This window comes from Pinus tabuliformis, chromosome 1_1 (assembly GCF_031772625.1).
Source record: "Pinus tabuliformis cultivar Carrire ecotype Pingquan chromosome 1_1, CPIR1, whole genome shotgun sequence".
Taxonomy (NCBI): Eukaryota; Viridiplantae; Streptophyta; class Pinopsida; order Pinales; family Pinaceae; genus Pinus; species Pinus tabuliformis.
The window spans coordinates 527,697,857-527,710,375 of NC_142297.1; the positions used below are offsets into that span (position 1 = coordinate 527,697,857).

General features: G+C 37.4%; 1 protein-coding gene across 1 annotated transcript in view; it reads left to right on the forward strand.

The window, feature by feature from the left end:
• Window positions 1-12,519, forward strand: part of LOC149214099 (uncharacterized) — a 231,856-nt gene that overhangs the window by 179,981 nt on the left and 39,356 nt on the right. The window contains exons 6-9 of the mRNA XM_089392186.1: window positions 3,269-3,361; window positions 3,546-3,665; window positions 4,122-4,199; window positions 4,463-4,642. Coding sequence (XP_089248312.1) covers window positions 3,269-3,361; window positions 3,546-3,665; window positions 4,122-4,199; window positions 4,463-4,642 — 471 coding nt within the window. The remainder of the gene's footprint in view (window positions 1-3,268; window positions 3,362-3,545; window positions 3,666-4,121; window positions 4,200-4,462; window positions 4,643-12,519) is intronic.

Sequence of the window (12,519 nt, forward strand, 5' to 3'; positions counted from 1 at the left end):
ACAGTGGCAAAATTTCATGTGGGTTAGCCTAAAATCAGTTCCTAAGTTGTCTAATACATTAAGGAATTAATTTCTTGATTGATCATTAGGCTTATTTCATGTTTTAATTGTTGGCTGTAATAAGTATATCAGAGATCTGATATAATTCTGGAAATCACATCATAACAGTCTGTAAATTTTTGATGATTCATGTGGGCAAGTTTGGAAAAATTTTGGTAAATTTTTGGCATAAAGATATCATTGATAACTTATTGTTTTCATTGTCATATTGCTGCTGTCATAAAGTTTTTCTTACTACTGTCCTAAAAGTTAATTTTCGAAAATTAAGTACTCTGTCATGGAATTGTGATAAAATGCATGTCCTTTGTTTCATAAACTGAGTATTTTTTGAACATCTGTTGATATTAATTGCAAGGAAGTTTTTGTTCTGTTTGAGCTATAACTGTATCAAAAAGATTTGAAATAAGCTTGTGTTCTAATTGTAATATCTTCAGGGGTGTAATTTTGAGTCTTCATTTAATAAAGTGAGCATTTCATTTGGGTAATTGAGGGCTTTTTGCTACATAAGTGTTTTCCCATCTTCGAGTCTAGCTTCATCTCATCTTCCGGTGCATTTGCATATAAGTTAACTTTGCATAGATAATATTTATTTCCAAGTCTAAGCTTGGTCGATAGACAAATAGATCTCCATCCATCTTTTCTTGAGAAGCATGTTTGAATAGTACTTAAAACTATGACCTTGCAATTGTCAGAGCCATAGTTCTTTGTAGTGTTGGAGGCACTGGGTATGTTAGAAGTTCAGGAGAGGTATCGTTAATCACACCTCAGTGTGCTTTCCCTGATCTTCTCTCTGCCAATTACTACGAAATTAGGCTCAACATAGAAAAGATTGAACGGTTCACATTTAAATAGGCATTTAAACTAAAATAACCAAGATTTTTGCATCTCACATTAGTTTTAGGATCTGCATTTCATATAAGATAGTCATTCATCTAAGCAACAATTGCTAATCGATTACTTGATCTTAATTTCCCTAGCAAGATCATTGACTCCATAAGGCATTGGTATCAATTGTCTAAAATCTAATCAAATCCTAAGTCTTGCTAAATCTTAATCAAGTACTTGATCACCTCGCTGTGTGTCCCGAACTGGTTGGTTCCCAACGAGTTCTTCTTCATTCATTTTTTCCATAGGGTTTACCCCCGTTAGCCTGCTATAGGGAGACAATATAAATGGAGAGATTGGGGATCAAGGTGACAGCCCCCGATTTGAGCGCTGTCATGGTGCCTAGACATTGTGTGCAACAACAATGCCAAAAGTGGAGGACGAGCTCTCAATATATATGAGTGTGATTAAGTGGAATTAACCCATGGGTCAAACCCCTTCATGTGGTGGGGCTGACCTGTCCAACATAGAGCCTACATGAACCATATAAAAATAATAATTTTCCTTTTGACTTGTTGACTTCAAATACTGACCGCAGCTACATATTTTCAACAATAGACACTTAGTCAACATGAACAAATTCCTAAGAAAGTCATCAATGACTCCTGCATGCTTGACACTTAAGCTATGCAGAAGTACCTGCCTGCTGCTATAAGCATTAATACATTTTTAGAAGAGATACCTTGTAGTGAACCCAAACCCACTTCACTTGACTACTGGCAACTCAGCTTTTCCAGTGGTGAATCTAATTTGGCTTCCACAACCCCATAATAGAATTTATATAGAAAGTCATCTGAAAACTTAACACTGCTAGCAGAATTCAATGTGCATATAGAACAATCTCATGAGTTGCTCAATAAGGATTTCTCCACATGCATGATTAACACAAGAATCTCCTCAAATTAACAAATCAAATACAGGATTCACTTATTGTCAACTGAATTCATGGAATCACATAACAGAAAGATGAATACAGGTAGTTCATACATAAATAAATACAAAGCTTATCTTCATTCAAATATTTGTAAACCAAACCAGTTGTTGAGGAGTGATTAATCACGCAACCTAGGAATCAACTGTGGATTCTAACTCCAAGCTGGGCCATGATACCACCAGGGCAAAGGAATTCCAATGGGGTTCTAATCTAACTCAACCCAACCCATAGTGCCCAAGATATCAGATGCAAGCAGATATCTACCATCATATCCGACAAGGGAAGCTGCTCCATTGATCTTACCCATCTGTCAATTAGTGTGGATATTCGTCCCCTCAGCAACACAAGCAATGGATATTCTGTTTTCTTCTAAACAGTCCCCAAGGAATTGTTCCCCTCCTGTGTGGATAGGAAGAATTTGATCCCTTAACTGTTGTTTTGGAATCCTGGAGGGGTAAACCATCGGCGCAACTATGGATAATTCATCATAATTCTTGGCACAGTCGCATGGTTGAAGGTTTACAATATGCTCCAATTACTGTGGACTTTGGAAGCATGGTTCTCTCTTCAAAACCAACCTGTTTTCCCCTCTTAACAACAACATTTACCAGCTAACCTGAGGTTCTCACTAGCCTTATGTCATGGGATTCTCTTGTAGATTGCAGATATGACAAATACCAGTTATACCATAACCAGTGAGGAATGCCTGTGGTGATGGAGAGAATAATGAGATAAGGTAACTTCTAAAAAGAATTTACACGTTATGTACTACCTAATGCATGAGGATTATGTGTGTTTCAAGTAACATTACAGGCCTATCGAAAGCACATCTCAAGACAATGTTTGGTAGGGGAGCATTCAATTAAGCATGGGCAACAATGTAGCAATTTCCAAAGGACATGGGAAACATTATTATAATATTATTCCCTTGGACCCTTTTTCTTCCTTTCCTATTGGTACCATAGCTCCTTGTTGCTCATTTAACTAGGGCGTTATTATATCTACCCTTCCATTTCTTTCTACATTCCAATATTACTTGATCATGCTACTTAATGCTTTTCTCATATATCTGTTTGTTTAGCTTACTTTATGCTTTCAAAGGGCCTTAGGTACTCCCCTGGATGATCATTGCTGATTGTATTTTTTTTAGTCCCATTGACGATCCTTTTTGGTCATTTGTTGGAATACAATAATCTTATCTTATTCTGACTGTTGTTATGTATCCTGGAGTTGAACAAAGAAAGAGAAAAACTGCAGCTGATATGAAGTCACTTAATGAAAAAGGATTGAATGCTGCATATTTGCAATTAAATGTGTAATAATTCATGTGCATTCAATGAGATGCAGTGCCTTTGTATTGTTCTGTTCTTACTTTTGTTGTGTATCCAGGAATTGAATAAGGAAAGAGAAAAAGCAATTGCTGCTATAAAGTCGCTTGATGAAAAAGCAGAGGAACGGCTGAAGTCCGAGCTCCGCCGCAAGGTACTTGCCTTTTGATATTGAAATTTTGTACCATGCATGTAAAATTATTCACAGAATTGTATTATATCTCTACTTCCTAATCCAGTTACACTTGTCTCTTCTTTGTAGCTTTTCCCCTGTTTTCTGTGTATGTATCTTGTTTCAGAATCATAATGGCTTCATCTTGATCCCATATTGTGTTTAGGAAGAAGAGACAGGTATGAAGCTCAAGAAGGCCCAGCTGCTTGCAAAAGCAGAAACAACTGCAGCTATTGCAAAGGAAAAGTCATCCTATTTGAATGATATGGCGGATGCCAACCTTCAAGTATGTTGTTTATCCATTCAATATTCTTTTTTTTTTTTTATTTATTTCTTTTGTCGCATGTAACAAAGCACCCCATTTTCCAGCCTGTAAGGCAGGGTAAGATATTTCATAGGGCTCAAGGCCTTACAACAAACAAGGCTCAAAGTCATGAGCTTAACATGTTACTTGTGAGAATTGAACCTTTGTGTGGAGGATAACTCCTTCCAACCACCTGATATAAATCCGATTCACAGATTCAATATTCATTTATATATGTTTATCCTGCTTATTAATTGATGCATTGTTTGGGACACGAAATGTTTGTGAGCATATTTCTTTTGATTACTTGGGGATGAGACTTTTAGAGGAAAGTTGCATTATGTTTCTTTTGAGATCATGGGCTCAAAGCTTGACTCATGTTGTAATGAATAGCCTTAAGGCTTTGATCTTATATTTAGCTTTGCATCTTCTTTGCAGATTAATGCCCTGCGCATGGCTTTTTATGCTCGTTCAGAGGAGGCTCGTCAAAGTCACTCTTTGCACAAGCTTGCTTTGGTACTCTTATAAGTTAATTATCCAATTGTAGTTCATGGTAGAGGCCATTTTATCTTATTAGGGAGAGACTAGGAAATTCGTACCAATATTTGGTGTTAGTTTGACATAATTTAGTATTTTGGCTTACCATTTTTTATGCAATTAATTACCGCCGTTATGTTTTCAAAGTCAAATCCTTTTGCTGGCTTATTGCTGTTTTTTTGGGTTTACTGTTGATGCATACTTTGATAAGTGTGCACATTCAAACATTTTCTTTGGAACAGGGAACATTTGCTCTAGAAGATGCATTAATGCAGGGTGCACCTTTTGATAAAGAAATAGCTGTACTCCGTGCATCTGTGGAAGGCATTGATAAAGATGTACTTTTAGATGTGGCACTAGCATCATTACCGCCAGAAACATTAACACATGGAACAAAAACTGAGGCACAGCTGTATCAAACGGTATGCTCATATCTAACCATTTCGTTTTATTGGATTAATGGCATTATTCAAAGAATATCCCAAATGTAAAAGAGTCATCAGCATTGTGGAATTAAATCGTCTTACATTTTGACCTCTAGAGGTAGGGCACAAAGCTGAAGGTGCAGATTTGTCCTTGTCTGAGGAATGACCAAATAAAAAGATAGGAAAGGCCTGGAACCAATTAGGAAGCTCAAACACAAAATTAGATCATTTCAATTTAATACATTTCCACAACATCAACTCGACGGAGTTTACTTTTCAACTTGACTGATAGGAACTTTTGGGCATTGTTGGAAGGGATTGTCCAGTTAATAAATATATGGAGGAAGAGAACTTTCTTGAAAGCTTTGAGCTTATGCTTGATCTTGTTGTGTTGCACTCTAATTTGGTGTAGATGATGGCGGACTGTGGAATTGTGTATCTTAGGGCAAGCAAATGCTGGATACCTTTTGGGTGGCTAACTCTCGTGTTTGAGTTAAATTAACCTTTGTTGCATGGACTTCACAAATATTAATTAAGATTTATGCATGAGTATCGCAATTTAGAATTATTGAAAATGAGATACACTTTCTTGATTAGTGTGGCTTTATTGTGGATGAACGTGGAGATTTGACAATTCTAATGGTAAGGTCTGCTGTCATGCAAACAAATCTGAGACCCATGTAAGTGCTTTCATGTATTTGCATAGAGTACATTTCCTTGCTAGGGTATGCCTTGTTGAGAAATCAAGTACAGTGTGTACAAGTACTATTCCTGAACTACTGATAATTATTTGTGAGTCATTATGGTTTCTTTTAATCTTTCTTCTTCATCAATTAATTACACTTCCAAAACTCAACTAATAGCAATGCTAAGAAAGTAGAGATCACAGTGCACAATAGACAAGAGACATCAAACATTAGGCCAGGGCAAAACCCAACAATCTTTTTTTCCTTAGAGAACCAATCCAATAAGAGATATCAAAGTCAAGTTATGGTCAAAGTAACCGGCTTCACTAAGTGTCCAAGTCAGCCCTCTGTCACAAGTTTGGACCTCTCTTGTGGATTTGGATCTCTGTCACACCAGTCACCAAAGACCTCAGTCTTCAAGCACAGGATTCAAAACTTTGCTCAATGTATTACCACAGTTTCAGCCTTCTAGTACAGATGCATACCTCTGTTCATAATGTACAACAGTCTTGGCCTTCTAGTCACAGATGCGGACCTCTGATCTCAATGTATCACCACAAACTTGGCCTTCTAGCACAGATGCAGACCTCTGTTCACAATTTCTCACAGTCTCGGCCCTCTAGTCACAGATGCAGACCTCTGATCCCAATGTATCACCACAGACTTGACCTTCTAGCACAGATGCAAACCTCTGTTCCCAATGTATCACCAGAGACTCGACCTTCTAGCACAGATGCAAGCCTCTGTTCCCAATGTATCACAGTCTCGGCCTTCTAGTTGCAGATGCAGACCTATGATCTCAAAGTTGTTAATTTTAGGCAACAATGGTATGTTTTATGCTTTAGAGCAATTTTACTTCAATTTCTTTATTATCCCAATCAATATCTAGTTTAGCAATCACATCAACATGATAGTAAAACGCAGATAGAACATAAACATAAATAATAGAAGACGAGCCAAGACAAGAGGACACAAGATGTGGCACCAGTGAGGGACAAACCCCAATGTGGGGAAACCTTTGATCACATCTTCTTTTAGTCTTCAATAGTTCAGCAGAGAGAGATTACAATTTACAAATTATGACAATTTATAATAGCAACAAAAAAGCCCTAACTAGAAGAGGCAATGTTGATCAACAAGGCAGATTTGACCCTCATCAATTTGGTCAACTTTAGTCAACTTTGGCCTTCAAACAGCAAGATAAAACAACCCTCAAAACAGTCAAATTCAGCCAGTCAAACTCTGGTCAAACAACCCACCTGCGGTCAGCCCTCGCTGCAGTGAATGCTGGTCAACAATCAAAATTTAGCCTCGATTTCAGTGCCTAGAAATGCTGCTTGCCCAAACAGAGATAACCCTCACAAAAATGAAGTCAAACAGGGCCAACGCTAGTCAAACTCAGCCTCTTGAAATTTCGGGCTCTTGAAATTTCGAACTCTTGAAATTTCGCTCTCTTGAGATTTTTGACTTGTGGAGAGAGAGAGGCACATAAATCCATACCCAACCAATATGAGAGAGAGAAAGATGAATGAGATGAGTGTGTCCAAATGAGGATGAAGCATCATGTATTTATAGGCCAACATTGAGGATGAATAGACACGACTGTTGGGCTTCTGAGCCGACATGAGTTTGCTGGCCGACTTTGACAATTTGTCCATAATCAAAATAAATTCACAACGTCATTTGTACATGTCAGAATCATATGATCTCTGATCAATCCTACACCTCTTGGAGAGGAATGCAAGAAAAAGATCAACTGTCATAAATAAGATGACCCATGTGGAGTTTGGCCCTAATTGCCAATTTTAACACTCCCTCTCAACTAGGGAGAACTCCATTTGCTAATCTATCTGCCAATCTGTACTATCTCTGCCCAATGCACTGCTCTGCACTTCTCTGCTGAACTATGAAGAAGAAAAAGTGATCGAGAATGTATAATACCATTCTCTACTGAACCGAAGTCAGTTTCAATCAAAAGAGAGTGTCTCATACCACTCATATTGACCCGAAGTCAGTTTCAATTGATCCCAAATCAATATCGGTCATCCCGGCATAAAGAGTACAGTAGTACATGATGCGTCCATCGGTAATACTATGGTCCCTATCCTCATTTCCCTCCTCATTGGGCAGATGAGAGGTACTTGCCATGAGTCCCATATTACATGGGTAGGATGTCTCAGCAGGAGAAGGATGAACCACTCATCCTACCTACATGTCACCAAAGGGTATCGCAGGGGAAGGCTGAACCACTAGCCCTGTACACAACAAACCACTAGGGAAAGGCTGAACCACTCACCCTATGGTTGCTCACCACTTCAAGAAGTACTCGAAGCCCCGCGGAGCTCCTAGAGCTCAATGTCCATCTCATACAGGGCCCTCATAAGAGGGTCTCTCCACAAATCCAAGTGGTTCTCAGAAGGCCAAGAATTTGACCTTTCCCAAGGGCTTTGTCAGAATATCGTTGACCTGCTCATTAGTCCCAATGTGATTGAGCCTTATTGCTCCTCATTGTACCATATCCCAGATAAAGTGGTACTTGATATCTATATGCTTGGAGCGATCATGAAATATGGGATTCTCTGACAATCGGATCCCACTTTGGTTGTCGCAGAAGGTCACAATGGTATCCAACACATGTCCAAATAGCTAACTGAAGAGCTTCCTCAACCAGACAACTTCACAGGAGGCCATACTAGCAGCTATGTATTCGACCTCGACAATGCTCACGGCAACCGATTTCTGCTTCCTGGTCATCCAGGATATCGAAGCAGAACCCAAAGAAAAACAGCATCCAGAAGTGCTCTTGCGATCCACCTCATTGCTAGGCCAATTAGCATCAAAATAACCATGCAACCTCACATTTTCGGTAGTGTATTTCAGTCCGTGAGTGATTGTGCCCCGAAGATATCTCAGAAGATTCTTGGCAGCAATCCAAAGTATATGATGAGGGTCAACCATGTATTGGCCCAATGTGTTAACTGCAAAACATATGTTCGGACGAGAGTTCACTAAGAACATTAGTGCTCCTATGAGTTGATGATATGCAGAAGCATTTCCCAATTTAGGTCCAGCAACACTACCACATAATAACTTAAAGTTAAGTTCCATCAGAGTAGTCACAGGCTTGCAGTCCACCATCCCAAATCTTTCCAATATCTTCACAACATATTTTCCTTGAGAGAGGAAAATTTCACCTAACTTTTGTCAGACCTCCAACCCTAGGAAATAGTGCATCGTTCCTAGGTTCTTCATCTCTGATTCAAGAGCCAATATCATTTTCAACCTTAAAGGTTCGGATCGACTTCATTTCTAGTGAATCTCAACTTCATCAGATAGCTATCGATCCTCTCATACCAAGCCCGAGGTGCTTACTTCAATCCATAGAGAGCTTTCTTCAACCTGCATACATGAGATTTCTGATCATGAACCTCAAACCCGTTGGGTTGTTCCACAGACTTCCTCTTTGACTGAACCATGCAAGAAAGCAGTCTTGACATCCATCTGATGTAGGTTATGTTGACCTTGCCGAATACACCTACCTATTTACAAGTTAGTGAGAAAAGCCTTCAACCCCACAAGGTGTGGTTGGTGGCAGGGAACTCAGGGAAGGGGTTGTCAAACTAATCTTAACTCTCTTTGTTTGAGCTATCTCTTAGGTTAGCTAAGGGGGGGTGGTCCCTAATGAAAAGTTAAGCTAAAAAAGATGTGAGTTTATAGGAAAATTGTTAGAGTTAAATAGATTATCTCTTTAAGATTTATAAGCAAAAAATCTGATATGAGAAATAACCATCATAAGACAAGCATGAAATACATAAACAACTAGTGCCTTCCAAGTATTTTCTCTTTAAGAAATGAAATTGTATTTGCTTAAAATGAAGTGAAATTTATTCAAATGGAAAGCCAAAGTAATCCTGAAAAGTGAAACAATAAATTGTTAGCACAAGATATTATAAATGCTTTCAAGATGAATAAATCTACAAATCAAAGCATGGAAACTATCTTGCTCAAAAGGATACAAAACTAACTCAAATGTTAAACCAAGATGACAACATGCAATTAAGTTTGCAAGCCAAAATAATAGTACTTGAAATTGAAATTAACGATTCATGACAATATGCAATTAAATCACAAGATGAGTCAATTTCCAAGTACCAGAAAAATTAAACTTGTTGCAAAAGTAAAGGGAATTACAATGCTTGCATCCAAAGTGTTTCTTGAAATAAGATTTGCATGAAAGACTTTAATCCATCAAGATATCAAGAAATTTAAGAACTTTGTAAACAAAACAAATGTGATGGAATTTTGTTCTTGGTTCATTTTATTTGAGTAGTGCTAAGACAAAGTTACAATTGAACTCTAGTCCTCAGACCTCATCTTCGTCCAAATATTTGGATCTCACAATGAAGAGTCAATAAAGGTAGAGGGTCCCTAAAAGTCTATTCAACCAACTTAAGTTGGAGGTAAGTTTTAGTGATACTTGGGGCATGCCAATAAATTAACCAAATAATGAAAATTAACTTTTACTTGAAATGTACTTGCTTGAGATGAAATAAAATGTACTTTTTGGAGAAAATTTGTCCAAATGCTTGATTCATGTAAAATGTGCTTAATGGTGAAGTATAAGTAAACTTGGAACTATGTTCAAACCAAATAAGATCAAGTAAAAAGTGTTTGCATGCAAAAAATTTGAACTTCTTGTGGATTTAAAACATATAGTAAGTTAAAGTAAAATGCATTCAAAATGAGTGTGATGCATGTTGTGTTAATTTCTCAATTGGATGATATGCATGCGAAATGAAATAAACCAACAAAGTCAGACCACCAAGCCTCTCTAAAAGGTGGAGAGATAGGGATACCAATGGCTAAAACCCACGCTCCCAAAATCAGAAATTTGAATTTGGTGTTACAAGAAGGAAAAGACTTTGAAGTCTTCTCTTAAATGCAAGAAAGTCTTAACAAATTGGAATCAAACCATAGAATTTTCCTCGTTGAAGATTTTTGAAATTTGAGGCCCACAAAGGCTCAACAAAATGCATATTTTCCGAAGAAGAGAAGATAAGCCTCCTCTATGGCCACAACCAAGAGAGAGCGAGAGATGACCAAAATGAACTCGGCTTCCTCAAGAAGAACACGACCTTATCCAAGATGAATCTGGCCTAAAGGTGGAAGTAATCACTAAATCTGAGCCCCAAGGTCTTGCATGCAAACTTGTAAGTAATTTTCCGATGATGAATCCCACAAGTAGCTGCAAGAGAACATGTTAAAAAAATCTACAACAACAAATGTTAGCTCAAGATAACTACAAAGTATGTTACAAAAATAATCTACAAGAGGCTAGGCCAAAGAGTATGAGCAAACTCTCCTCTTTGACTAGCCATGACTTAGCTCTTTGAAATAGTTAGATATTGATAAATGAAGTACAATATGTAAAAAAAATAAATTTTTACAAGTTTGATATTTTGATGCAAGAAATAAAAGCTTTAAGAAACTTGAGAGGATCACTGCAAGACACAAATAAGATATAGATGAGAGTTTGGAATTCAAAACATGCGGGTTTTCTTTGAATACTTTTCAAGAATGGGTTGATTCCTTCGAGAATTTCCCCTTACGCTTGAAAACTTGACCGAATAATGATTCATCCACAAAACTTCACCACAAATCATTAAATCGACATGAAATTAAATAAGTGCAGTGGAAAGAATTCGTAGAGATACATCTATTGTCCACTAGAAGATTTCTTTTCCTAAAGCAAATAATTAATTCTTATGCTAATATGAGATAGCTGCATACTAACATGACTTGAAACAAGCATGAAAGAAATCATGACATAAAGAAATAAATAGAAGCATAACAAGAAGTCAAGAATTTACCACATGCAAGGAGAAGAACACCATCATGCTTTACCCCAAAGACTGTTGTATAAGAATTTACCACACATGCAAAGAGAAGAACACCATCACCCTTTACGCCAAAGACTGTTGTATTATATTGCAATTAGTGAATACAATCCCGTAGAGTCTCCTCAAGCACAATAACTCGTATTACATGATACAATATGAGAGCCCATAGCTCTATTATATAGAGAGTTGGGAGCAAATCCCAATGAAGTATGACAATGACAAATGGCATTGGAGCCAATTCCATTGTAGAAGTGATTAAACAAGTGACATGAGGTGACAATCCGAAAGAGAAATTCGAATTTGTTGAATGGAGATCCAATGCCAAGTGTAAAAGTCGAAATCCAACAAGTGGGCTTCATTTTCTTCTTCCCTTATGTGCCAAATTCAAATTTTGTGATAGAATGGCAAGTGTATATGGGTGGTAACCCATGTGGGGACAATTTCCCACAAAAATCTCCACCAAATATTCTCCTAAATCCTCCCAAATGTGCGTTAACTTTACAAATTCGAATTTCCAAGTAAGCAACTTTCTCCTTTAATGCCAGAAATTTAATTTATTTGAGCACATGTCGTTTCCTTGATTTTAGTAGTCTACATCACCTTGGGACTTCACTTCAACTCCCCCATAATTTTCCACCTCATTTCCACAACATTTAGCATGTGTGGATATTTATTTTTCTCAATTTATTTAATTTCTGGCTTAGTTAATTGCCAGATTTCCCACTAAACTTAAGAAAATGGGTTTTGAGAGTTCAAAACAAATTTTTAACCCATTAAAGTGCGTCATAATAGAAAGTTGAGGGCGAGAGGTGCAAATTTCATTACTCATACCCCATATAACTTCTCTAGACATCACTTATTACATTACAAATACAATTTTATTAGCAATTTCTGCAGTGCGGAACATTTAAAAAATTAAAAAATGACTACCTAGACCTAACCAAATTCCACAATTTTTTATGTGATCTTGTGTGGTAATATACATTGACTCTAGACACTAAGATGTGTTAGAGGTTCAACTTTCAAACCATCACCCCAACTTTGGGGTAAAACGTGAGTGGAAAAACCTAGAAAATTATCCGCCTCTGAAAAAGAATGGATAAATAACTAGATAAAAATAACACTCCAAGATGTGCTCGTTTAACGATCGAGTCCCAACATCCTAGCCCTATTACAGACTCAAAAACTCATCATGACTAGTATCACTTATTACAATTCCCTGCAAGGTGTAGAATCTAGGTACAAGAAAGATGATGAGAAGATAGAAGTATAATTAAAATACTCTATT